Genomic DNA, 27,890 nt, shown 5'->3' with positions numbered 1-27,890 from the left:
TAATTAGACTGCATTCTGTGTGAAAAACTTTGTGTGTAAGCACAGAATTGACATAAATGTGCAATTAAAACACAGTGCTTTCAGCAACACTCAAGAATGCACTTCTCTCTGCCATATAATAGCATTTGAGGAATGAAGGATAGAGCAAAAAAAGAGTTGAGAAATTCAAGTGTGACTCATGATATATTCCATTCAACACACTAAACTTCGGGAAATGAATGGAGTCCAGTTTTGTGTGATTTTTTTCCACGTCCCAAAGCCACGTGTAGATCAGCATCATGTGTGTTGCTTGGATCGCATAGACTCAGCGTTGCCAGTTGTGTTGTTTTCCTGCTGTTCTGGTACATTTTTAAAGATCCAGTTCATTTTTTAAAATTCATTTTTATAGATAGTTTTTGTTTATAACAGTGTAATAATTCTAGTGGTGAAAGAACCATTGAAGGAAAATTGATCTTTTAATACTGCTTGTTAATTTGGATTTTTTTTTTTAAACATGCACATCTGGCAACCCTGCTTACGTACATCAGTTTTCCAGACATCTAACAAAGATTTTCAACACATTGAACAGACTTTTGTCACCTTTCTAATTGTGTAAGTGTTACAGAAGCTGCATTTGACCACAAGACAAAGTGAATACAGATGTATTACAGTTTTAATAAGAACCCTCATTTATTAACACTATATCAGTTTAGTGAACTCGCATCTTGAACTTTCCTCTTTAGTCCTGAGCTTTTTTCTCAGCTCTCTGACCGTTTCCACTTCACAACGGCTTTTAAACTGCAATATGAAACTAACCCTGAACATTTAGTAGACAGATCCAAGCGCAGTTTGCATGATGGCCTTCATTTACTCACTCAGTCACTCATACCACATCATTGCACACTCATGTAGTGAAGGTTCTCAGGGTAAAAGCTTCCAGGGTCCTTATTGTCATTTTATGTTGTGATTGGTGGACACTTTTTGTGACATCACTAACTGATCTCATACGAATCAGTGTTTTTACAGACATACAGAAATACTGAGGATGCCTCAGTTCTTCAAATCTTGACACAAATATCAATTTATATAAATATTAATACCATAGTATATAAGAATTAATCCAAAGGAGTTTAAAACACATTTAAAACACCTACATCATGCACCACAGTTATATGAATTAACCTTTTAGCTTTTTTGCAGAAGGACAAAAGATCAGTGTTTAATGAGATAGTGCAGTGTACGCAGAAATCTGTGTGTGTGTGTGTGTATGTGTGTGTGTGGTCTCCAAAGCCTTCCTGCTATTAGAGCTCATTGTCGGGGAGGTCCATGCTTTTTCTGTTTGTTCAGGATAAATCCCGTAGAAGCCACATGCTGACGAGACACTTCCCCGAGTGCAGTTTGTAACAAATTAGATTGTTCTGTTCTCTCTCTCTTTCTCTCTTTCTCTCACTCCATCAGCACTCTCTCTGATGTGACAAGCTCGGGCATGGATGCTGATGGAATATTTGATTTCCCTTCGCCTGTCAATCATCTGCTCTCCAGGCTTGCGAAGGTAAAGACCAGAGAGTGCACTGTGATTGAATTCTGTCACTCCACTGAGTTATTTAGTCATATCATCTCATCTCCATTCACACTTTAAAAAAAAAAAAATTTTGATAAAGAAAGGTTTCTGATCCAATCCAGTAGAATTTAACTCTTTATGCTCTTCCTTGTCTTTTTATCTCCTCTTTCCTCGCCTCCATGGACCACCTTAAATTCTTTGATGTATATGATGTCAGTAAGTATAATTATTGTTATCCCTCTTATTTCCACCACCTTTTTTTTTTTTGTTTTGTTTTTTTTAGCACATGAAATCCCCTTCCGTTTCCTGTCTGGATGTCGAATCGTCCCCTCCACCCAATGACCCCAACCCCACTGCAGTGACCACACCTAATAATATCTCCAAAACCCATCGGCGCTCCGTCTCGTGCGGCAACGCTCCGTCCAATCACGCACCAGGGGCGGGGCCAGACATGCGAATCGTCAAGATCCGGATGGATTTACACGACGGGAATTTATATCGAAGCATTCTGGTACTGTCTCGTAACCACAGCACTAAATCGTTCAGCAAATACTGATGTAGCCAATCAGCAAAGGCATGCTTTTTTTTACTTTTGCACAAGAGGCTAATGTACAGGGCTAATGTAGCTAACAAGTAAGACACACTTATAGCCAGCGGTTTTACATAATGCAAACTGCTCGTTGTTGTAATGGTGTAATATCATGTTAAAATAAATGTCTCTAAAGCACATAAATATTCTTTAAGGTATACCACAGGGTGTTATTCTCCATTGTTATTCTCCTTTTTTTTTTATTTGCCTACATTAAATCAAAATAAGCTTGGAGTCAGGTTCCAGTTATGCAAAATGTACTGCTATTTCTGCACTGGAACTATGAGGCTAATGTTACTACTAAATAAGAGATACTTATAACTTATTTGTTTGAGAGACAGACTTCTGTGCATTGTTAGCTACAACAGCCATGTAGCTCCAAACGTCAGACACGAAACACGTCTTCGTGATCAGCCACATTTGGAATGAGTTTAAGTTGTAATAAACACTTTAATATCCCTCGATTACAAACACTAGTGCAGAGCAAATCCTGGTCCTAAATGAGATCTGGCACTTTATTGTTTCTGTACCATATTATCACTGCAATATCAATCTTTTTTTTTTTCTTGATTTGTTTCATTTCTCTCTCCTCAGGTTAGTAGCAATGACAAAAGTCCCACTGTGATCAGCTCGGCGTTAGAGAAGCATAACCAAGACCCCCGAGAGGCCTCCAAATATGAGCTCATACAACTGCTTCCTGAAGGAAAAGGTAACTCACACCTCTTCCTCTTCCTGTACATCCTTAACATCTTGTATTCAAGAGAAAAAAAAATTGAACAGCAAGTTAGTGTAATGGAAAATCTGAAGCAAAAGTTTGCACCCCCATTGTTTTTGTGTGGAAACAAACGGGGGAGTAACGATCAGATGATTTGGATCAGTGAATCGATTTATGAGGTAATGATTGTAATCAACTGTAAATCCATTTGTGCATAAAAAGTTGTTCATATTCTTAAACTGCTGTGTAAATAATTTAATAGGCTAGCAAGATGATTTGTCTGCAACACTGATACTTAAAATAGTCCTTCTCTACTTCATCATCGGTCACAAATGAACAGTAGACCTACGTCAGATTCTGAACACGGCTGGTCACATGTCGATCGGAAGCTACTAAATGGAAACGAAATGTTTCGTATCGTATCGTAGTAGACTCAGTGGTATCGTCAAATATCAAATTGTTGCCTTATGAACCGAAATCCTATCATACGTCTGGAAGCCTGAAGTTTACACCCCTAGTGGAAACAATGAAAATGTTCCTCTATTTTACAAATTATTTCCCAAATTTTTGGACAATGATCCAAAATACAAAGAAAAGTCAAGAGAAAATCGTAGTCTCTAGATTTGAAGAAGGAAATATATAAAATTTGGGTTAAGAACAGTGATTTTAGTTATAAGTGGTACGCTACAGAGGGAAAATATTATAACTGAGAGGATATGAGATTATAAACAGTTATTAAGGTAAAGTGTGAACATGCAAGTTATTAAAGACTGTTTATCAAATCAGAAAAGGGGATGCAAACTTTTGAATTGACATCCAGATATACTTTTTTTTTTTTTTTTTTACTTTTATTACACTACATGCACTCTTTAGCCAGTCTCAGCCAGTAATAATGAAACTGTTTATGACATTTGTTTAATGTCATCAATTTGACCGTGGGTGTGCAAACTTTTGCACTTTACTGTAATCTGCTTGCTAATATGAATGCTTTTTATTTGTCCCAACGGACAGAGCTGACAATACCCGCCACAGGAAATGTGTTCTACGCCATGAGCTCAGCTAGCGTCGACTTCCTGTTGAGGAGGCGAGGAGGAAACACGCCGGTGGGCTCACCGTCGCTGAACAATGAGACCAGCGCAACTTTTCCACGAATCAAGGCCAAGGGGCGGAGGCTGGTCCGAACACTCTTTTAACACAACATGTTTTCAGCTCAGCAGAGACTAACACGTGGAGTAACATTTCTAATAAAGTCCCATAGCGTGTAGTAACATGGAAGAACTGCTTAAAGAGATTCTCCAGTGTTTTTGGTTTTTCTTTTAACCTAATCTCTATGTACAACATCTGTCGTCTGTGTGTGTTTACAACAGACAAGAAATTCAACACGGTTCCCTGAAATGAGGAAAAACAAAACAAAACTGTTTGCTTCAAACTTAACTAGAATGTAAATCTAAGGGCAGATGTTGAACTTCAGCAATAAAAAGCATATATCTGCAGTTGTCCGATAAAGGAGTGTGTTTTGAAGCTAACTCAGGCTAGTGTTATCTACCTGCTAGCATGCACAAATATACTGATAGTAATCTCACGGGATTACAAAATGTCCGCCAATGACTCTGAAGCTCATCACATTCTTATAGCATCATTTAAATAATAAATTAGATCAATTATCTCTGAAAAATACACCAAAATGTTATTAGTATTATTATTATTATTTTAATATTTATTTAGCTTTACCTTATACCTAGACACCCTGATTATTTTTCAGTTTAGAGTTAAGACGTCTTTCAGATGGAAGAATTTGTAGTTAGCATGTGGCTCTGATGGCGCATAGATACCACAATGTTTTCAGGAAAGTGTGAAGTAACCGGAACTACTTTTCACTCCAGTGCAGGAAAATTGCATGAAACTTTATAAGAATAGTTTTGCTAAAAATTTCTATCATGCCTGTCTCATCCTCACAACTCTACTGTTTCCATCTAACAGCTGGAGGTTTGTCGTTTATACAGTCGCACACTTTAAACACCTGCCCTTATTCTTCCATTACAAGTGAAATTGGAGTAAACAGTTTTTTTGCTTTTTTTTTTCCTCAGTACAGGGAAATGTGTTGAAATTTTAATCCATGGTAATCACACATGCACTAGACACACAGTGTGTAGATATTAGGTTAAACTCGTTGGAGTATGGCTTTAATGAGATTAACAATATAAAGAGTAGGTTGAAATGAATCGGCTGCCCCGGCTAAATGGTGCACTCATTTTTGCATTTCAGAAGTTCAACTAAGACAGCGACGAGAACGAGAACGATGCCGATGCCACACTGCCGGTGTTACGGCTTTCTACCTCGAACGGAGCGATACCCTTTTTAGCTTCAGCTAATCCGTGAAAAAACACTGCATTATCAGCGATGATAAACGACTAGGAAACCACAACTGCAACTGCAACAACGACGTGTAGCACTTAAGGGTACTAATGCACATTAACGTCCTACAGTGCATTTACTTTAAGCAAAAAAACATACCAACAAAAAGATACAAACTCACTGCCACTTTGTAACCAAGTATGCAAACATGAGGCTCTGACTGAAGCTCGTGGCTATGCTCGGATATTTTTTTTGTCATTTTACATTTTGAATACAGCAACCCACAACACTGTCCACTTTTACGATCTCATATCCAAGCAGCGATTAAGCTTTTGATCGTTTATAAAGGATGTTAGATGCACAGAGCACAAAGCTCACTGAGAAATGCAACACTAAGTAAATAAATATATATTTTAATGTTTGTTAGAAATGGAAACGTGTACAGCAAGGCACTGGTTCTAGCTTTAAGTCAAAGCTGGCTCTTGTGTTCTGATGAACCCTGCGCTGCTGATGTGCATTTGCTCCGAATGCTCTTGAAGTCTGGTCTGAACTGAAGCACTCGAGCTCTCGGCTCAGCGCAGGGCAGAGGAGCCGGGTCTGTTTTTTTTTTTTTGGTTTTTTTTGTCAGGATGTTTTCAGTTTTTGTGGTGAAGTGCCTTTTTATCAGGTGCTCTCGCTTCTGCCGTGTTGCTCAGGATAAGCTAACGTTGTACATTCACCTCTGTATAGATAAAAGCTGGGTTTATGCAAAATGTATACCACCTATTCTTGTACGCAATAAATTTTCATTTTGATACATTTCAGCTCTTTCTGTACTCTTTCCTGTGTATATCAGGAACATGACTTTTTCTTCTATATTTATATCACAGATTTATACAGAAGCCAGTAGAACATTATGGCCTCATACACGTTATTTTTTTAACAACTGTTGAAAGTACAAGAACTATTAAAGTACAAAAAATCTCCTGTGTGTGGCACCAGTGAGTTTAGATACCAACAGGCAGATCATAAAGAAATGCTTTATCCTCAGCTGGCCTCAGCTTTAGGATCTTGAAAGTTGCAAACTTGGGTCATTGTCACACTTGAGTTTTTTTTCCAGACCATTTGAGCCCAGAGGTCAGTACTATTGGTGAAGTGTTTTCTGAGAGAGAACTGATCCCTCCTTGAAAACTGTGGTCTGGGGTCCACATCAGGTGTGGAAGTTATCTGTGCTTAGCACTGCATGCTGGGTCACATGACTGGTTCAATATCAAGAGTTGTTCTCTTTATTGATATACAGTTCTGGGGAAAAGGGAGGGGGGGGGGGGGGGAAAGGGCCTAAAAAGGCAAAATATGAAGCTTTTAATGGTCTTAACAATACATCACTGGTCAGGAAATGAGAAAGAATGAAACAAATAGATAAAGAAGCTTAGTATGTGATGGTTTTCCCCTTTGATTTCTTTAAACGTTTAAGCCTTGTGGCCCTTGATGGCCTGCATCAGGTGCGGCAGATAACCAAATAATCACTAATCTTTTAAGAAAAAAAAAAAAAACACCCCAGAATATATTTTTGGAAAGTTTTGTGCACCCAGACATGTACTAGTTTGAATTTTACATCAAACATTTTAATCACTATCATGATTTTACCTTCACGTTCAAGAAGTGAGTTTTCCTGTTTCTAGTTTTTCCCCAACAGTTCAGTGCAGCAAAAGGAAACCAGCGAATGGTTTCACAGGAGCTCTCAGGAGTGGACTGTATAAAATCCAGACTGTCACAGGACTGGGAGCTGTAATTAGTTCAAGTTTGTGGTGTACTGAAAGCGCAGCTAAAAATGCACGTTTTGTGCCGGGCTTGAAAATCTTCTTTTATACAAGATCAGCTCCACATTTGCAGGTATTCCTGCACAGTCACATGCCACGGATCCACAAAGCGCTGTTCACATGTTCTTCACTGCTTGAGTGTTGGTACCAAAGAAAATTAAACAGATGAACAGCAAAAAAGATGAACCTAGTTCCTACCATTTTGCAAACCCTAGTGCCCAAAAGTGGCTTATGGAATCGCACAATAGATCCACGCTTTGAAAATACATTAACATGAATGCAAATATGCAATTACGAGCCCCGCCCACAAACGAACCCTGACTCAATCCTGAGTGTGGACTTGAGTATTAGGACCTAGTTTGAAAACACCCTTATTTGCTTAAATACTGTAAAAACTTTTAAACACTAAGAAAAAAAAAAAAAAATTTCAGGGCAACAAAGTCACTTTCTGTAAAAGTGACCAAAAAAACGGGCATTTTTAATCATTATCCTCTTCAATTTTTTATTAATACTGCATCATTAACCCCATCAGCAATACAGCTTATGATAGTCTTGATTACATGACACAAAAGACATACAAGACTTTTCAAAATTACATTTCAATTAAAATAAAAAAAAGAAACACATCTTGATCATCAAAATGATCATCACAAAGCTCCAGTGTCTATAAGCAAAGTGCATATATGATCAGCATATCATCAGAAACATTTTTCTTTTACTTTTATAAAATAAAAGCAAAAAACACTACCAACCACTACTTGTTGAAAAATCCTGATCCCTTAACTCTATTACATGTATTATTATTATTATTATTATTATTATTATTAACCATCTGTTTATTGCTATTTATGTGTACTGTTTAATAGTGCTTGGTGATAGATCACAAAAAACAAACTAATAACAATCACAGGCCAATAATTAGGGCAAAACGTTATTTCTAAATATTAAAAAAAAAGGTCATGTAAGTTCAAGTTCATCTACCAAGTGTGGGTCAGTAGACTGAAGAAATAATAATAAAATAAAAATAAAATTCAGTTCATTTCTAAAAATGCCTGACTCCTCACTCAGCACTCGGGTCATGTGCACGTATTTAGATTTATCTTTTATATATTTTAAGAGAACTGAACATTACCAGCTACTATACAGACAATATGAATACATAATAATAATAATAATAATAATAATAATAATAATAATAATAATAATAATAATATCCATAAAACAAATGAAATTCTCACGCAGCTCTACTAGGTACCATTATTCTGTACAGTATCATTATTGTGCTTTTTCCCAGTGTACCATTAAGTGCAAAAGTTTTCACCCCTCTCTGGGCATCAGGGTGAAAAATTGTACCTTTTAATTTTAATTTAATGCTCCCAGTAAAAGTAAAAATGAATCCCCAGTGAGGACACACTCTAGGTAATGATCTGTACGTCCCTCATTAATCTAATCTAATGACTTAAAACAGACACTTGGTCAAGTCTTATTTAAGGCATGAAAGGCTTAAATGGCTCAAACTCTCTAGCAGCTTTACTGCATGCAGTCGCGTTAATAAAAATCAGGAAAACAAGAGATGGAGAAGTGGATAAAAAGATATCAGAGTATTTACGGAGACAAATCTGATTCAGAAATCAAAAAAAGGAAACAGAGGGAAAGAGGGAAAAAAATGGAAAAAAGGAAAGTAATATTATTATAAAATATCGTTTTGATTGCTGTTATATTAACATCTTAACGTAGACATTTTCAGATTTCTTTTTTTTTATGAAACATTTGTAAAACGCAAACATTCCTCGCATTGAATGTCTTGGTTTAATCTTTTTGAAATGGGGTACACAAACTTTTACACTCAGCCGTGCAGTGCTACATGTCAGTGGTAAAGCCGTGCGCTCTCACACTCCTCCACCTCACCCGAACACGACTCGCACTGCAGCGCCGCCGCCCGATACGCCTTCCACACGGCAACATCCTGCCTGCACACGGTCCCGCCCCCTCGCTTCTCCTCCGCCTCGTTCCTGTTAATGTCCCCCACGCACACCCAGGCCCCGCCCCTCAGCCCGCCTCCTCCCGCGCTTGCCGCCCACTTGGAGTGATCCTCAGTGGCTTTGAAGGTGATCTGGCCGCCTGGAGAGAGCAGGTGCATGTCCAGAACCTTCCATTTGGAGGAGCAGTCGGACGGGAGGACGCCGGTGGAGCGACGCCAGAACTGCACCAGCAGGTCCGTCTGCAGCGTGGGAGCCACCCAGGCATGGTACAGGTCTGAGCCAGACGGCACCGAGGAGATCCGAGTTACAGCCAGATGATCACAACAACAACAACAACAACTTGTTTACAAAATGTTTTTTATCCATTTCCAATTTCTGAATTGTTTTATTGATACTACAGAGGAGGAACCCAGGAACCTATTGAGGAACACAGCGGGCCATCAAGGAACCTTTTCAAACACAAGGGGACCTCTGAAGGACTCCAGGACCTATTCAGGAACCAGGGCAACATTTTCAGGATCCTGGGATTCCAGTGTATTACTGCAAATCTGGAATCTGTTCAGGAACCTAGGAACCTACTCAGGATCCTGGGAACCTTTACAGCAACTCTGGAACCTGTTAAGGAACCCAGAAGCTTTTCAAGTACTCTGAGATCTTTCAGAACCTATAATCTATACAGGAACCTAGGAATCTTTTCAGGAGCACAATAATGTTTTGAGGAACCTAGTGACTTTGTTCTGGAACCTTTTCAGCAACTCTGGAACCTGTTCAGGATCCCAGAAACCTTTCCAAATACTCTGGGACCTTTTCAGGAATTAGAAAGTATTCAGGACGCCAGGAATCTTTTCAGAAACAAGAAGTTTTTTTTTTTTCAACAACTGACAATATTTTATTAGAATTTTTATTATTAATCATCATCTTACCGTTCTCAAAGGAAGCTCCTTTCGCAAAGCTGATGAACTCTGTCCCAGCCAGCGAGAGCAGAGAGACGCTGCGATTGGGCGAGGAGAAGGAACCGTCTGTGATGCTGGAGTTTTTCTGCCCGTGCCGGTGTTTACAGAGCTCAGCCATGCTGGGCACGAAGGAGGTCAGAGACTTGGGAATGTCACAGTCATAGATGTGTGGCTGATTTATTTTCAACTGCTCACCTGTGGAACACAACAGGGTTTTCAGAAAGAAACTATAAGATTCCATCATTAAACAGGTTCCAACTCAGGAACATTTTGAAGAACTCAAAAATCAGTAACTCAGGAATCCAGGAAGCTTTTCAACAACTCTGGAACCTGTGCAGGAACCCAGTAACTTTTCAAATAGTCTGGACTCCTTTAGCAACTACAACCAATTCAGGAACCTATCAACAAACAAGGGGACCTTTGAGGAACCCCAGGACCTATTCAGGAACCAGAGCACATTTTCATGAACCTGGGAATACTGGGACCTTTTCATCAACAAGAATCAACTATAACCTAGAAATTATAACCTATTCAGGAACTCAATCACCTTTTCAGGAACATTGTGATGTTTTTACTGGAACCGTTTCAATAAATACAACCTACTTAGAAACACAGGAACCTATCAAGGAACTTTTTCTTTAAAAAACCCTGGGACCTATTTAGGAAGAGAGGAATTCCAGTGTATTCCAGCAACTCCAGAACCTGTTCAGGAACCCAGAAATGTTTTTAAGTACTCTGGAACCATTTCATCAACTACAACCAATCCAGGATCCTAGGAACCTACTCAGGAACATTTTCAGCAACTCTGGAGCTTGTTAAGGAACCCAGAAAACATTACCCAGTATTCTGGGATCTTTCAGAAACTATAATCTATTCAGGAACCCAGGAACCTTTTCAGGAACCCAGAGATCTTTTTCCTGGAATCTGAGAACCCTTTCAGCAGCTAGAAACTACAGTATTCAGGAACACAGGAACCTACTAAGGAACCTTTTCAGAAACCTGGGCACATTTTCAGGAACCCAGGATTCCAATGTATTCCAGGAACTCTTGAACTTTTTCAAATACTCTGAATTGTTTTCAGCAACTAGAACGTACTCTGGAACACAGAAACTTATTGTGAATGTTTTCAGAAACCCGAAACCTATTTACGAATCTTTTTTTGAACTGGACAAACTATTCAGGAACACAGGACATTTTCTACAACCTGTGAACTTTTCTATTTGTAGCTTTTTAGATATTACAAAAGCGCAATGAGAAAATGAAAATTTACAGTCTTACATCTTACGTCACAGCTGATCCACACACATCACACAAGGTTTTCATTATCATGTGAACCTTTAAATAACCATAGAAGAACCTTTTTTAGAAGCTACAAACCCTTAATTATCCAATGAACCATTAAAGAATCTTTGGTAGCATCTTTAACTTTTGGATGCTAAGAACCCTGCAATATCCAATGAACCATTAAAAATAGAGGGACCCTTTTTGGAAGATAGGAACCCTTCATTTTTCCACTGAACCCTTAAATAACCCTAGATGAACCTTTGAAGAACGTAGCAGCTCTTAGTACTTCATACACTCACACAGTTCTTCAGTGGTTCTTTGGATAGTTAAGGGTTCTTTCCTAAAAAATGTATAATGACACAGTTCTACAGAGAACTTTTAAGGGTTCTTCTAAAGGGACAACTGAAGAACACTTAAGAGTGCACACACCTTGCACAAGGTTTTCTTGATTCTTCTGCTTCTTTTTGCGTGTCTTTATGCATGTTTATTATATTTTGGTGAACTCATTACAGTTTGTGAACTTCCTCACACTTGTATCGTGTTGTATAGCGCATCGCGACCCACGATATTCCTCTGTGTACGTCTACGTGAACGAGATGATGAGGATTTTCTCAGAGATTGAATATTTTATAGCAGAGAACATGTTTTCTTTGTGCGGTGACATTGTATTTCTATCTCAGCTTTGCATAATTTTCAGACGTGATTAGATCCAAACAGACGTGACTGGAGTTTTCAGCTGCTGTAAAAGGTGCAGCTCCATTCCACAGCAGACTCGATGCTGAAAGCTCCTGATCACAGCAACACAATAACGTGCAAGTCTGAAGTGCCATCAACATAACAGCACTCACCTAACAACGAAGTCATAACCTACAGTAAGAACGGTGCTGTCTCTATGGTTACGCTGCCATTTAGATGAATTATTCTCACGGTAACTATGGCAACAAGGCCTGATTTGCTTTTAAGGTGATCGATGGAGGTTCTATCACACGTCGTCCCACGACTCTCTAATTCAGGAAAAAGTTGAGGGGGAAAGTGTTTTAAAAGCATTATCTCAATCAGAAGTGATCACACATCCACACTCACATGGCACAACAGTGTACAGATGAGTGCAAAAGTTTGTACACCCCGTGACAAAACCAGGTACAAACAAACACAATTTATAGCACTGCAGCATTTAGTGTAGAAACTCCTTAACAAAATAATCAAATATTGTATTTCAAGATATTAATATCCTGAATGTGATATAAAAATTCATCCAGGACAATGTTTAATTATCCAATAAACCCTTTTTAAATGACCCCAAAGAACCCTTTTTTGAACGTTAAGCACCAAATGACCCTTAATCATCCAAAAAGCCTTTAAATAACCCACTTTTGGAAGCAAAGAACCCTTAACTATCCAGTGAACCTTCTAAACCCTGCCTGTAGAACCACGTTTTGGAAGTAAAGAACCCTTACTTATCCAATGAACCCTTAAAGAACCACTGAAGAACCCTTTTTTTCCAAAAACAAGAACCCTTAATTATCCAGTGAACCAGTACATTACCCTCAAAGAATCCTTTTTGAAAGCTAAGCACCCTTAAAAATCCAATTAATCTTTAAATAACCCTCAACAAATCCTTAGTTGGATGCAAAGAACCTGTAATTATCCAATGAACTGTTAAAGAATCCTTGAAGAACCATTTTTGGAAGCTTAGGAACCTTAATTATCCAAAGAACCCCTAAAAAAGAACCAGTGAGGAACCCTTTTTGGAATTTCCCATTGAACCCTTAAATAACCCTTGAAGAACCTTTTCTGGGAAGCTAAGAACCCTTAATTATCCAATGCTCTTGGTACCTCGTACACTCTTACAAAAAGGTTTCTCAGCGGTTCTTTAATGGTTCATTGTATAATTGAGTGTTCTTGGTCTTCTAAAACAGTTATCATGATAGGGATCTACATGGAACTTTAAAGAGTTCCCCCAAAGGGACAACTGAAGAACCTTTAAGAGTGCATGCACACATCATGACGTTTAAATCTTCATGTCTTTAAGATGTGATTTTTGTTACCGATGGTGTCGAAGCGCTCCAGAGGATAAGTGACGCAGATGAAGTTCTGCCCGTTGTTGATGCCTGAGCTGGGGTACGAGAACTTGCCCTCGGTTTTGGGAGGCGGGAAATGAGGAGTGCTGTGGACCAACCAGAAGCCCTGTCTGCTGTCGAACAGAACCACACCTGGAACAGAGAGGAGAGAACTCTTTAGATTATTCACGATCAGGGTTTCATAGTCGTTTTTTATTTCCAGGAGCTGCACGTCGCTTGAAGTGTTCTACGTAAAGAAATAAAACACGACGGGGTGTGCTGTTTTGGAAAATCAATCACCGCTGCAGTGGTGTGATACATTACCACTCAGAAGTTGATTAGTTTCCTATAACAACACGTCCTGAAATGTTTTATTCCTCTTACACCACAACAATTTGCCAACGATTACAATGTTTAATTTATTCAAGAACAACACATCGTACTTTTTCTCCATCTATAGTTACATACAGTGTTGTGGAACATCTCTGAAACGAGTTAGTTAATGTTTTCACTTACATTATAGCAGCTACAAACAGCTGTCCCATCACCAGCCTCTGTTTTTTTCTCTTTCATGAAGTTAATAAGACAAAAACGAACCGTTTCTGTAAGCCAAGAACCCTTAATTATCCAATAAACCCTTAACGAACCCTTAAAAGGACCTTATTTTGAAGCTGAGAACCATTAATCATCCAACAAACCCATAAATAACCCTTCAAGAACCGTTTTTGAAAGCTAAGAACCTGGACTTATTCAACGCACCTTTACGGAAACACTGAAGAAGCTGTGCTCTTAAGGGTTCTTGGTTTCAAAAGAAAGATTCTTCAAGGATATTTTAAGGGTTAATTGGATAATTAAGGGTATTTGGATTCCAAAAAGAGTTCTTCGAGGGTTCTTTTAAAAGTCTATTGGATAATTGAGTTTTCTTGGCTTTCAAAAAAAGTGTTCTTTAAGGGTTCATAATGATCCTAGAGCTGTTACTACAGAAACGATAATGTATTAGAAAGAGCGCATTAATATGAATATAAACCCGTGACTTGCAGACGCACTACAAATGAATCAACACCTTCTGACCAATCACAATCCAGAATTCAACAGTGTTGTGGTGACATAGATTTTAAAACATTTCTACATTTTTGCCCTGATGAGCCACACTGCTCCAGAAGGAAATCTGGGGGGGAAAAAGTTCTTCATTCTGCATCACTCTTTCACCTTTGGTGTGTCCTCCACTTCTGTTTGCATCGTTCACACGCCGCTGTTCCGGGGGCTGATCGTTGTACAGGATGTACCCAAGTTCACCATCCTGTAACACAGAACACACACACACACACACACACACACACGAAAACATTTACTATTTTATTTTTAACAACAGACACCAGAGAGTGGGACAATAAATTATTACAGTGCACAGGTACAGGAGAGTAAAGACAAACAGAACTAAAGAGATTAAACCTAGAGGTTAAAAACGAAACGTGGGCGTGTCCTTCACCACCATAACGATCTTCAGACGAAATCAAGCAGCAAGCAACAAAAATTCTGACTTGCAGCTAAAAGTAGAACAAAAAAATCTTACAACATTTAAATGTGCACTTCTTTCCTTCAAATAAATAAAACAAATTTATGAGATAATCATGAAATATGAGATAAATAGGGCTGTGCGATATGACGATCAATAATGTGATATTATAATATAATAACATAATATTATATAAATCGTTTAACAAAACATTAAGATATTCCAGATATGGTGTTATCTTTGTATAATTTAATAAAAAATAAGTATAAATTCTGACTCGAAGCAGCTCACCTGATCTTAAAATTCTGCACTGATATTTAATATTACAAAATGAATTTTTAAATAAATTATTAGAATTTAACTGCGTTATTAGATTTATTAATACTGGAATAACTTATTTTATATATTATCTAATCATTCACTATTTATAATGAAATTTATTATTTTTGTTAAAATTTTAAAAAAAAAGCATCATTTTCATATATTTTTGTTTTTTTGGCAGTTTGTTCATAATTTGTTTGCAAACCTGAATATCGTGGTGCATATTGTGTATCACAGAATCATCTCTGAGTATCGTGATATGATATTTCCGTCATATGGCTCACTCTTCGTGGTAAAATTGCTATAATTTTTTTTTTTTTTTACATCTCAACAGGAACTAAGTATAAACCAGTCATCTGCATACACACTTCTCTCTGATGTGTGCAGCTGCAAAACTGAGTAAACTGAACGAGCAGAAAAAACATTCAACCTCGATCAAAAATAAAGGAAGTGAACCTCGACATCAGCACATTTGGAAAGGCGTAACTGAAACCAGTGCCGCCGGGCGTCAGGGTGAACGTGCAGCAGGGTTTCGTAACGCAAGCTGTGCAGTTTAACGTACCTCATACAGCGGCCCGAGGCTCCGCCCCAAAGCCCCCGTGCCGTCTCCCACCAGACCCCGCCCCTCCGTCCAGCCCTCACTCTGCTCCTCCAGCAGCAGGTACTTCAGACCTTCCTCCGGCGGCTGCTCATGAGGACGCGGCAGTTTGTAAAGGTAGAACCTAAAGATAGGAGGAAACCAAAAAAAAAGTTGCTGTTTCTATAGTAACAGCTCGTTCACAGGGACTTGTAGAGCAGATGCTGCACGTAAACATTAAAAACCGACAATATGCTGAAATGTTTTCTGTAAAGAGAAATGTGTTTATTTAACATTTATGGAAGGAGTCTCCAGTGTCAGCGCTTTGTAACAGTCAGAGGTAAAGCTGTAAGTTTAAGTTTCGTGACATCTTCAGGACAGAGGAGTTTACGCTTGGTAACATGACAAGCTGCGTTTTTTTTTTTTTTAAATCATTATTAAATTCAAGAGAGAAAAAAAAAAAGAGAGACATGCGAGTGAAAGACAGCGAACTTGTTTCACTGACACATTAACCATAACTATAAACAGATCGAAATATAATATGTCATTCAATAATACATTAAAACATCTAATCACTGGCAAAGTGCTGCGGCGTAAGAGGAATAAAGCACTTCAGGATGTTCTGTTGTAGGAAAATAATCAGCTCTGAGGTGGTAACAGCCACTCCGCTTCATCGCACCACTCCGGTGTTGATTATTTTCCTAGAACAGCGTGACACAGACTGGTTTTTTCCTTAGTTATATTACATTTAGAAAAGGGTGCAAACTTGTGAAAAGGAATCAAGAAAAATGTGTCAAGATCATTTATTTATCACTATAAATATCTATACACTATTTGTTAAAGGTGTGTAATGTCTTGCAAAATATTTTTTTTACTTAATTCGGCTCATTTTGTTCCATTATTGTGACTGAACTACGCTAAGATTCACTTGGGACGTGTCCCGAAATATTGTGGCTATGTTTGGTCTGCATCTCAACTAACATCTAAAAAAAAAAAGACCTGAAGGAGGGAAAAAAAAAATCACACAGATAGTTGGTTTAGACACAGCAGCTTGCAGTGATATCGGAAATATCGCGATAACAATTAACGGTACAATGTGCTGTGAACTGAACCAACCAATCAACTGCGTTTCCCTGGTCGTCAGTGCAGGAGATTGTGGTGTTGGCGCCCTCTGCTGGCTGCAGGAGGAATAGCAGGACGAACACGAACATGCTGTCGGGGAAAATGACAGAAAAAAATTCATTTGACTTATTTTAAAAAATCTGTCATTAAAGTTTAACTTCATGAGAATGCCGGACTGAACATTTCTGACTTCTGTTTGTTCATAAATACCACAGATCTCCTCATATATAGGCAAATTTATCTACATCATATCTCTTCTCTAATGGAGAAACTGACTTTTAACTATATATGACAAGTTCGTGAATCATTTCCAAAATTATATCTAATAAAACGCATTATTTTTTTCAAAAACAGCTGTTTTCGCAAACCTACCTTGTTGAGATGAGACGACAAACTGCGTGTAGCTCAAATTCCCATCTGTAGCATCGAACCGTAGAGGGACTTAGCATAAGTTTAACATTACTGCCGTGATTTCTGCTCGAAACTTGACTCGAAACTCGACTTAAAAAAACAACTACATCCTCATTTTCCAGCCAGCTGCAAAACAATCACGAGTTCCAGACTTGTCCAAACACATGTGACAACAGAAGACGCCGCATTAGCCGCATTAGCCGCCTTCGCTAGCTACTTCTCTACGTTACGCCGCCCGCCATATTGGAAAGGGCAAAATTCTATTGTAAGGCAATGTAAGCATATAAAAAGAAGTGAATCTACGCTGATAATAAAGTGACTCTAATTCGGTTTATGTTCAGTGGATTTTCACAAAATGAGTTTTATCACCGACATCTAAGATTTCTATATATAGATTGAGTCTAACTACAGGAACTGTCAGCAAAGAAGTTGTGTGTGGTATTTAGAAATGATCCTAAATCAAGATCAAGTGTTTTGATTTTTGAATAATAGTCTAATCATATGAATTCATCAGACATCCAAAGACAATTTTGTTATCATGTAATTGCTTGTTTGGGGATTATTACATCAAAATGCTGCACACTTCACGCAACAAGTTGCCCTCTCCAACATGGCGGCGCCGTAGACGTGTCTGGATTAGCTTACATCTCTATGGCATTAGAGAGGGTGCTGCGCTGTTGCCATCATCGCCATCATCGCCATCATCGCCATCTGCTGTTCTGGAGCGGTATTACATAATGAATACAACAGACAGCCGGTTGGACTTGAATGATGAGCCAAGAGGAAAACTGAAGAACTGAAGATGAAGAGTTAAAATCGCACTAAATTGTCTCGGAAATTGTTTCTGAAAAAAAAAAAAATTTGAAATTGTTCTTAGATATCCGAGACACAATGAAATAAACGCAATAATACACTGCAACTGCTAAAATGAAAAATTACACAATAACTAACTTGCTCGACTGAATGAATGCTGAGGGGGAAAAAATTGAGAATAAAACATCAAAAAAATCATTTCTGAAAATAAATAAATCATGTGGTGGAAAAAAATTTTGGAAATAAATGAATTGTGTGAAAAATAACGTGAATATAAATTAATCCTTTGGGAAAAAATCATACATGAATAATAATAATATAATAAATGAATCATAGGGGGAAAAAAATCACCCTTGAAAATAAATGACAAATTTGATTGTTACATCACAGTTTACCATAAATGAATCATGTGGGGGAAAAAAAAGAGTCTTTTGTAATAATAATAATAATAATAATAATAATAATAATAATAATCACACATGAAAATAAATGGATCATGAAGAAAATCATGTGAAAAGAAAAGAATCACGTACAAATCACGTGAAAATCGATGAATTTGGTGAGAAAATCGCAATGAAAATGTGTGAAACATAAAACGTGAAGTGTCTAAATTTTCACAAGTGAATCATGAATCATGTGATTATTCACATGCGACTTTTCTGTAGAGGATTTATTTGTTGTATGTTTTTTTAAAAAAAAGTCAAAAAGCATTGATCAGTGCAGGTGAAGCGGCTCTGTACTGCTGCCCTCTGCACACGAGGGAGGGTCGAGTTTCACTGAAGACACAGAGAGAGAGAGAGATGGAGTGATGAAGAGAGGGAGAGAGAGAGAGAGGGAGAGAGAGAGAGGGAGAGAGATGGAGGGATGGCCAGCCTCCTGTCACCTTTCCCTTACTCGCACTTCCTTTCTTAGAGGCTCTTCTCCTACATTTATAACATCCATCACCATCTTCCATCGAGTCATCACCTCCTGATGGTCTTCGGCGTGAGTGTGTGTGTGTGTGAGTGTGTGTGTGTGCGTGTGTGTGTGCTGGATTAATTAAGGACTGACTGTTCCTGGGATGAAAAGTCTTAACGGATATCCTGGGGTCCTTCTTCTTCTTCTTCTTCTTCTTCTTCTTCTTCAGGTTTGAGATGTGGACGCTTGGGACAGTGTTGACCGTCGTCTCCGTCGTTCTACCAGGTAATTCTCGCTTTAACATAACGTAAGCTCACCTCAGTGTAAAGTTACCCAGGTGTCCTTGCAGGTGCAGGGTATTTTTATAGCATCCACAATTAGTTATTATGGATTGATTATAGAAGAAACGCACTCCTTCAGCACTTGTTTATTCTCAGGATCGTGGTGCAGCAGATGGACAGTGAGCTTCTCGAGGACGGACATCTGCACCTGGGCCGGGACCACCGTCATCCTGCCGTGCCGTTACGACTATCCATCGCCCTACAGCGCCACGCAGGTCATGTGGTTCCACATCACGGCCGACGGTAAACGGGATTTCGCCTACCACACCGACCCCAACCTGGTCAGTCCGTCCTACAGGAACAGGGTCAAGTACGTGGGCGGGCACAAGAGGTGCAGCCTGCAGATCACGGGCATCAAGCTGAGCGACGGCGGTCAGTATCACTTCAGGTTCGAGACGGACCACCAGCAGGGGAGATGGACCTCACCGGACTCCATCAATCTTTCAGTAACTGGTACGTTTACGTTACGTTTACGTTTCACTGCAGTCTCAGAAGTTCTCAAAACACCTGAGAAGCAAAAACAAATAAACTTCTTACACCACAGTGCTGTTGAAATCAGGATTCTGATCGGTCAGAAGGTGTTGATTAATTTTATATAACAGCAGCTCTGATGATGTTTTCTGTAACTTAACATTAATGGAAGGAGTCTCCAGTGTCAGCACTTTGTAACAGTCAGAGGTAAAGCTGGAAGTTGTTTCACTGACGTTCTACAACATTAAATGGAAGTATAAATGGATAAAAAAGAAAAGAACTGAGAGAGATATGTATTGTAGGGTTCTACCAGCCGTTAAGGACGAATCGGAGAACTCTTTGTGCCACTAGATGGAACATATTTATGTAAGGAATAAAACACTCCATGTCATTCTGTAAAATAATAATAAATAATAATAATAGTAAAATAATCAGTGACGGCACATCCCTAAGACTTTAGTCTTCTTATAGTACAGCAATTTGCCAACTTTTACAATTTTTAAATTTATTACAGAATGACGCATCATACTTTTTATGTTTATAGTTACATTTAATGTTATAAAACATCTGGAAATGTTGGTTCCTGTTCTCACTTACGTTATAGCAGCTGTAAACAGTCGTTCCCTCACCATCCTCTCTTTCTTCTCTCTCTTCAAGTTAATAACAAAAAACGCAGCTTGTTACGTTACTGAGAAACAAAGAAGCATCAACTCCTCTGTCCTGAAGATGTCGGAAAAACTAAAGTTATTTATGGAAGGAGTCTCCAGTGTCAGCGCTTTACCTCTGACTGTTACAAAGCACTGACACTGGAGACTCCTTCCAGAAATGTTAAATAAACCCATTTCTCCTTACAGAAAACTCAAGTGCTAATCTCCTTACATAGCAACTATTACGTGCATTTTTTAGTCTGTTTATGTGGAGCGTCCCTGTGAAAGAGCTGTTACTATAGAAACAATAACGTATTAGAATGAGTGCATTAATATTAATATTAATATAAACGTGTGATTTGCATCTGACCTACTGTCAGAGCTGCTGTTATAGAAAATTAATCAGCACCTTCTGACCAATCAGAATCCAGCATCCGACAGTGCTGTGATATAAGTGTGATAATATTAGTGTGTTATTGGTGTGTTTTGTCTCACAGAGCTCCAGGTTCAGGTTCATCCTGCGAGAATCTCCAACATGTTTGCTTCAGGTGAGACGGTGTTTCTGAGCTGCGTAGCTCGAGGCTGTGCAGCTGCAGGAAAGACCTTCGCCCTCTACAGGAACGGAGTTAACCTGGGCTACTCAGACAAAGTGTCACCCATCTATAACTTCGACAGTCAGCACGCCGGGACGTACTACTGCAGACCAGTTCCACCGCAGAACGTCCAGTCTCCCAGCATCAGCCTGTCTGTGGGATGTGAGTGCAAAAACCTGCTTTATCTTACACTTAAACACTTCAACCTCATCCTGCTTAAAGGAATAGAATAATAATAATATTAATAATAATCTCATATGCATAAGATAATGTCTTAATTATTAATATTTGATTTAGTTATTTTTATTTCACCACACATTTCAATAATTATTCAAGCCTCACACAGTGTTCCTGGGATAAGCTCCGGATCTACCGTATCCACCACGATCAGGATAAAGTGCTTACTGAAGCTGAATGAATAAATATTTTATCATATTTTTCAATTAAAAAACACAGAATAGATAAAAACAGTAGTTTAAAAGTAATAGAAATAAGCAAATAAGTTCATATGCATATAAATCTTTCTATCTATCTATCTATCTATCTATCTAATGTGTACTACAATAATATGTCGAGTTTAAAGGTGCTGCAAATCACAATTTTCTGGCCCAGAAATAAGCTCCACCGCACATTAGAGCGACTCAGAGCTGTTTTTTTTTTTTTTTACTGTAAAGGGCAACACATGAAGCCTATGCAGTTTTGACAGCCGTGCCTTTAATTACAGTTGCAATTCACTTTGCAGGCAGCAGAGGGCTTTAAAATCATCAACTGCTGCTTTAATGCTCCAGAATGTCGTCTCCTGCTCTTTCAGATGCTCCGCGTCACACCTCAGTGCTGTTGAGTACGCAGGGTCCCCTGACAGAAGGTGACTCCGTGACTCTGACGTGCAGCAGTGAAGGCGCTCCGGCGGTGGAGAGCTTCGCCTGGTTTAGAGAGGGCGAGAGCGGCAGCGTTCCCGACAGCTTCAAACCCGACCTCAAGCTCTGGAGTCTGGACTACCGAGACCATGGAGAGTACTTCTGTGTGGCCCGCAACTCCATCGGCACCGACCGCTCCAGACCCGTCCTGGTCAACGTTACCTGTAAGAGCATATGGGTACACATCAGGGGTTATTCAAGATCTTTCTGGATAAGTTCTAGTCCTAGTGTCCTACTGAGGATCAACATAAAGCCTTTTCTGAAAGTGAAACCCTGTGTTGTGGAGTTTGACATGAAATCTTACAGAGTTCTTCCAGATGAACAAACCAAAGAATGATGCTAGATGGAATCTTTTTTTTTTTTTTTTTCAAAGATTGTAGTAAAGTCATTAACCTCAGACACTTTTCAAAACAGAGTTGTGTTGACCTTGTTTGGTTCCTTAAGGGTTTTTTGGATGGATAAGGGTTCTAAAGTCTTAAAGAAGTTCCACTGGGAACAATTTCAGAAAAGGAAACTCTGTTGCGGGGTTTCACTTTAGGCTTAAAGGTTATGTGTTCACCTAGAGCAGGGGTTCTCAAACTTTTACAACTTTAAAGAAATTCTTGGAGCCCCAAACAAATTATTCAAAATTAGTCCCATTACTTAAATGTGTATAATTAAAGTTTGGCTATTTATTAGAGCCAGTTGGTTCCTGGACCCCCACTTTGAGATCCATGGCTCTAGAAGGACAAACTGAAGAACCCTTAAGGGTGCTAGAAAAAAATCATATTTCTAAGATTGTAGATTATATAGCGTTACTGTTAGTTATGCTAACTTGTTGTTGTTCATCAGTGGTTTTGCGAAAAATGAAGGTAAAATTCACGTCTCAGACATTTGAACTTTTCCACTTATTAGTGTGCTGTTTTTCTGTCTGTCTTGCCTTTGATTCAGTGTCTCTCCCACAGAATGGCAACATTGGGTCATTGGTTCTTGCGTAATATTTGTATTTTTGGCAGAACATCATGTCACACTGGCATAGTTCTCTACATCAAGACCCCAAGGTTAAGGTTCAAATGTACAAATTTAGAACTTATTCCAGGAAACATGTGCTGAGTGACTGAGTTACCAGAACTGTGTGCCATGTCTTCATGTACTGCTCTACCTTGTTATGGTCTCAGATCCTCCCAAGAACACGAAGGTCCTAATCAGCGCCAAAGGTGACGTCATGGAGGGCCACGCAGTCAATCTGACTTGCATCAGCAACGCTAACCCACCAGTGAAGAGATACGCCTGGTACAAGGTCATCGGAGGTCAACCCTGGGCCAAAGGTTCCTCCCAGAACCTCACCTTCAGCAGTGTGCGCTCACACCATGCCGGGCAGTATTACTGCACCGTGTGGAACGTTTTGGGGATGGGAATGTCTCCACCTGTCACTCTGTCTGTGCTGTGTAAGTGCTCACTTGCTCAAGAGCTAAAGTGCAAAAAATAACTTGTTTGTACTTGTTAGTAAGGTGTGGAGGTGAATTGCAATAACATACTGCATATTCCTTATGAGTTGCCTTGTATGGAAAAAACAGCTGCGCTGAGAAGCTGTCCAGGCTTGGGGCGGAGCTTATTTCAGGGTTGGAAAAATGTACAAAGATGCCTGAAGTGAAGAAACAAGCCAAATTCTTTACACAACAATACTGTGAATCCTAGTTTTTATGTTTTATGTTTTCCTTGAAAGTATATGACTATTAGAAATTAAAAAAAAATACAAACTGCACTTTAATTATGTCATGGATATTATGCGAGTGTTAGTGATCTTGTGAAGAAATAATTGAGAGATATATTCTATAATGTGTGTGACTTGATGTAGGAAAGTCACGCTCGTCTAATCCAGATCAGGTTTCTGAGTGAAATAAAGATCACCACACTGCTTCCTTTATTAGTCCTTGAAAAACCAATCAATCAATCTCTCGCTCCTGCCAACCTTCACTTCTCTCTCTTGTCCTTTCTACGTCTTGTCTTTTGTCCTCTTAAGTTTTGTCCTCCGGTTTTTCAGATGCCCCCAAGAACACCTCGGTTTTGGCTCGTCCGTCCAGCGTGATCGAGGCAGGTGGCTCCTTGACCCTGACCTGCAGCAGTCAGGCGAACCCGGCGGTAGAGAACTACACCTGGCACCGGATCAATGCCGCTGACGCCTGGGAAACACGATCAGGCCAGAGCTACACCATCGCTGAGGTCAGCACCGGAGTCAGCGGCCAGTACTACTGCGAGGCCCGCAACCGCATCGGCGTGCACAGCTCTCCGGTCCTCACCGTCAGGGTGCGAGGTTCGTGCGCTTCACATCACTGTTCTGGTTTTAGATCTTGGAGATTTTTTTACAGAAAGCTAAGATCATCTTAACCTGAAATGAACCCTGACACACGTCCATGAACCCTTCAACTTTATGCGCTAAATCCGCTCTGGGTGCGAGATGTCATGTGACTGCAACTCTCTTCCCTATCTACAGTCAGATGTGTGTGATGTCACGTCTGCTTCTCTTTAGCCTAAAGCAGAACCCAGAGGTTCTCACTTCATTCATGTGGGTCAAGTGCTAATGTCCCTTTTAGTTACAGTAAAGTGTATACTCCAGTGGAGAATCTACTAACACACATGGATGAAAAAAGGACATATGATACTTAAGTGAAAGAATGAGGTGTCAGAATTGTTTCAGGTAAATGTCTTGTGTCACAATGATACATGCATGCAAGATTAAACTCATGCACTTAAATGTAGACAGGAACATCAAGTTGGATGCAAATGCAGAGTTTCACTGGAACAAAATGATTTGTGTTTGATTGACAGGTCGGCTGAAGGTCATCGCTCTGGCATCAGCAGTTGGTGTTTCTGTAGCACTCATTACTCTGACAGTCGCCGTCATGATCAGGTCATGATTTAATATTTTATTTTTAATCATAATATTTTTTTCCTTCTTTTTTCTGAAGCTACAGTTCCATGCTTTACCCAATTCATTATTTCTATTTTATCTTAAATTTTTTTTCTATTAGATTAATATTATTTTTATAACATACAATTTCTATTCTTTCTATTCTATTTCTATTGTAATCATTTTACAGTTTAAATTACAATGACACTTTGTATTTATATTTCTCTGTTTTCTGTTTTTTTTCTGATTTTTTTTGTCTTTATAAAGCATTATGAGATGCATCTTAATATATGAAAAGTGAAAAATATGAAAAATATTACGTATTATACTAATACGTAATATTTCTTCTGCAGTAAGAATATGCACAGAGTGGATGGTGAAGCACTGGAAATAGACAAGCAGGTCTTTTCACCATATAATTTTATATCTTAAATGATCTGATTTTCTGTGTGCCACAATCTAAATTTTGCATTTTGTGTTTAGCTTGGATCCCCCATGGAAGTGGACACACTTTTTTATGAATGTCCTCAACCAACTTTTCAGCCCCGGAGCTCGAAGATGGCAGACATTCCAGTGAGTTAGCTCGTTGTCGTTGTTGTTGTTGAATGAGAAAACATGGGTGAGTGAAAGTTAGACAAGCAGCTGTCATACAAGACTAGCTGTGACATGAAGCTAATGATAACGTCCCTCATCCTAGCTTTCATGTTTTAATATTCTTAGAGAAAAATTAGTTTTTTAAATAAACTCAACCACAAAGACGAAGTATTTTATAAAATATAATATAAGTTAATGAAAGAAAAACAGCTTAGCATGATATCTTCCTTCCTGCTAACAAATTAATAGAACTTTAATAGAAGAATAATAGAATTTTTTTAAGCCACAGATATAGGTCAAGCTAGCAAAGCAGCTAGCATACTGTCTGGAACTAGCTGTGAATGAACGCTTACGCATATCACCTAATGTAGTATTGCTGAACTGTTTCAGCTTTTGGCACGTAGGTAACACTTTACTTAAGCTCAGTGTTTATAAGGCAATTAGTATAAATTTACATGACCATGTCAGCTGAGACATAATTTTACAATTTTTTTAAAATTCAAGTTCACATAATAACTAAGTGAAGTTTGTGACACATTAAGTACAATAATAATAATAATAATACAACTCGATAAAAATTTTTCCCTCAACTCTGCCTCAGAGCTCTGTCTCAGAGCTGACTCATGACTGCTTGGCATGTCATGTCGGAATAAGCATTTATAAACATTTATGTAGGTTAATGTAGATAGATAGATAGATAGATAGATAGATAGATAGATAGATAGACTTTATTGATCCCATGAGGGAAATTCTTGTGTCAGCTGTCTGAAAGGAGTTATGTAGCTGTAATGTAGCCTTATGAACACCATTATATAGTATGGTGTATCCTGGCATTTTTTGGGGGGAAAAAAGCCCTGACTTTGATTAAGGATCTAAGCTCAAAGAAAGATTTGATGTTTGTGGTAGGAGGAACCAGAAGACATTCATGACAACATTCATCCTTCCATTGTGCCCCTTAAGGAAGCTGAGGAGAAAACTGAGACAGACAAGAAAGATGGCAATGACGGGAAAGTCAAATACGTCACTGTGCATTATTCTCGTACACCAAGGTTAGACTTTTATCCTAAACTAATATAAACACTGTTGCAGGTAATGGAGGGAATACAAAACCTAAAAGCACTAATTTGGCTAATCATAAATGATACATAGTGGATTAGTTATTCCTTACGTGATTTTAGTTTTTGCTTTTACAGCCAGGACCAAGTGCAAGTCACAAATCTTCCACAGGATGGTGCTGCGAAGGAGACTAAAGACAGACATGGAGTTGAGTATTCCGTCCTGGCCAGACATCCGTAACTAATGAACCTAAATAATACCACAAGTTCAGTCGTCTTGACTAACTAATGTCCCAGTGTTCAAACTGACCTCGTCCATATAGTATAAATATAAATATAGTGTGCATCCTGCCATGCTAATGGAACTAGCCAGAAATATACTGTATGTTGTGGCTGGTTAATGTTCAGATTTAGCATAACATGATGAAAACTTAGCCATGCTAGCCATGTTTGGTTTAACTATGACAAATCTTAGACAAATAAATACCATCTGTCATTCAACTGAGGTCATGCTACATCTGTTGTACTGCCAAACTGTTTTCTTTTTCAAAGGTATAAATCTAATCTCTGGTCTAGATTCAGATTCTAGATTAATGACTCAATGTTGCAGTTGATATCATGAATCTTACCTAAATCTGTTCTGAATTCATCAGAATCCACGAAGATGCTTTTACAATAATAATCTGAGATTATTACTGTAAAAGCAGTGAGACAGCCTAGCTGATTTTGACCTCATTGTTCAAAATAAGCTGCTATGATCACCATCCTTATGAAGCTTGATGTATTAACGACTAACAGATGTTTCATTGTAATTGAATCAACTGACGTTCCCACTTTTAATAAAACTATGCTGTCCAAAACATCATGATCCAGTGTACATTTTAGTTGAATTCTAGATTCTGTTTATTCAGATGTTGATTAATTTTCCGTAACAGCAGGTCTGACAGTAATGCAGCCGCAAATCACAACTTGCGCTTGTTCTAATGTGTAATCGTTTCTATAGTAACAGCTCATTCTTGTACAGCGGACAACCTACATGAACATAAAAGACTAATAAACAGATTTTAAAAGTAAGAAAATCATATAACTGTTGATAAAGTTTTTTTTGAAAGGAGATTATTTAAGGTTTATTTAATGTTTATGTAAGGAGTCTCCAGTGTCAGTGCTTTTTAACAGTCAGAGCTGTAACTTTAAGTTTCTTGACATCTTCAAGACAGAGGAATTTATACTTTTACTGGTTTCTCAGTAACATGACAAGCTACGTTTTTTGTCTTCTTAACTTCAAGACGGAGAAACAAAGAGAGGCTGGGGAGGGAACGACAGTTTATAGCTGCTGTAACGTATGTGAGAACCTGTTTCACTATAAACAGATAAAAAGTGTGAATCTTTGACAAGTTGTAATCTTTGACAAGTTGCTGTGGTTTATGAGGAATAAAATACTTTTGGAT

The 27,890-nt window shown here is 38.6% G+C and overlaps 3 protein-coding genes across 7 annotated transcripts in view; 2 read left to right on the top strand and 1 right to left on the bottom strand.

The window, feature by feature from the left end:
- rgl2 (ral guanine nucleotide dissociation stimulator-like 2) overlaps nucleotides 1-5,997 on the top strand; it is a 28,252-nt gene extending 22,255 nt beyond the window's left edge. For 2 of the 4 annotated variants that reach the window (XM_026924431.3, XM_026924433.3), the window contains 4 exons: nucleotides 1,438-1,531; nucleotides 1,824-2,051; nucleotides 2,724-2,838; nucleotides 3,856-5,997. In XM_026924431.3, coding sequence (XP_026780232.1) covers nucleotides 1,438-1,531; nucleotides 1,824-2,051; nucleotides 2,724-2,838; nucleotides 3,856-4,037 — 619 coding nt within the window. In that variant the 3' untranslated portion in view covers nucleotides 4,038-5,997. Of the gene's footprint in view, nucleotides 1-1,437; nucleotides 1,532-1,757; nucleotides 2,052-2,723; nucleotides 2,839-3,855 lie in introns of those variants that run through there. The other 2 variants (XM_026924432.3, XM_053227841.1) reach the window with 2 other exon arrangements.
- A 1,476-nt stretch (nucleotides 5,998-7,473) lies between these two features.
- Nucleotides 7,474-18,199, bottom strand: dnase2 (deoxyribonuclease II, lysosomal). Its single transcript, XM_026924961.3, has 7 exons — nucleotides 17,186-18,199; nucleotides 16,808-16,903; nucleotides 15,677-15,836; nucleotides 14,487-14,577; nucleotides 13,266-13,430; nucleotides 9,904-10,128; nucleotides 7,474-9,254 (listed from the first exon to the last, which is right to left on the bottom strand). Exons 1-7 carry the CDS (start codon nucleotides 17,260-17,262, stop codon nucleotides 8,866-8,868), a joined length of 1,203 nt encoding a protein of 400 aa, XP_026780762.3. The 5' UTR covers nucleotides 17,263-18,199; the 3' UTR covers nucleotides 7,474-8,865.
- Nucleotides 18,200-18,541: 342 nt separating this feature from the next.
- On the top strand, nucleotides 18,542-27,307 carry si:dkey-33i11.1 (hemicentin-1). Of its 2 annotated transcripts, none has more exons than XM_053227843.1 (12): nucleotides 18,542-19,021; nucleotides 19,164-19,219; nucleotides 19,372-19,728; nucleotides 20,891-21,148; nucleotides 21,798-22,067; nucleotides 23,061-23,330; nucleotides 23,927-24,196; nucleotides 24,712-24,793; nucleotides 25,147-25,195; nucleotides 25,277-25,366; nucleotides 26,348-26,436; nucleotides 26,581-27,307. In XM_053227843.1, exons 2-12 carry the CDS (start codon nucleotides 19,171-19,173, stop codon nucleotides 26,681-26,683), a joined length of 1,887 nt encoding a protein of 628 aa, XP_053083818.1. In that variant the 5' UTR covers nucleotides 18,542-19,021; nucleotides 19,164-19,170; the 3' UTR covers nucleotides 26,684-27,307. The 2 variants fall into 2 exon arrangements, with proteins under 2 accessions (XP_053083818.1, XP_053083817.1); XM_053227842.1 differs by having other exon boundaries at nucleotides 18,553-19,021; nucleotides 26,294-26,436.
- Nucleotides 27,308-27,890: the final 583 nt, after the last annotated feature.

The sequence above is a fragment of the Pangasianodon hypophthalmus genome, chromosome 22, assembly GCF_027358585.1.
Source record: "Pangasianodon hypophthalmus isolate fPanHyp1 chromosome 22, fPanHyp1.pri, whole genome shotgun sequence".
Taxonomy (NCBI): Eukaryota; Metazoa; Chordata; class Actinopteri; order Siluriformes; family Pangasiidae; genus Pangasianodon; species Pangasianodon hypophthalmus.
This window is presented reverse-complemented; position numbering and strand designations above follow the sequence as displayed.

Bases quoted from the DNA above. Each gene is read 5' to 3' on its own strand.
- si:dkey-33i11.1 (XM_053227842.1), top strand. From the start codon at position 19,171: ATGTGGACGCTTGGGACAGTGTTGACCGTCGTCTCCGTCGTTCTACCA. The intron at 21,149-21,797 runs GTGAGTGCAAAA...CTGCTCTTTCAG, and splicing joins CATCAGCCTGTCTGTGGGAT to ATGCTCCGCGTCACACCTCA. The intron at 26,437-26,580 runs GTTAGACTTTTA...TTGCTTTTACAG, and splicing joins CATTATTCTCGTACACCAAG to CCAGGACCAAGTGCAAGTCA.
- dnase2 (XM_026924961.3), bottom strand. From the start codon at position 17,262: ATGCTAAGTCCCTCTACGGTTCGATGCTACAGATGGGAATTTGAGCTA. The intron at 15,837-16,807 runs GTTGGTTCAGTT...TCCTATCTTTAG, and splicing joins CAGGGAAACGCAGTTGATTG to GTTCTACCTTTACAAACTGC. The intron at 14,578-15,676 runs GTACGTTAAACT...TCTGTGTTACAG, and splicing joins GCCTCGGGCCGCTGTATGAG to GATGGTGAACTTGGGTACAT.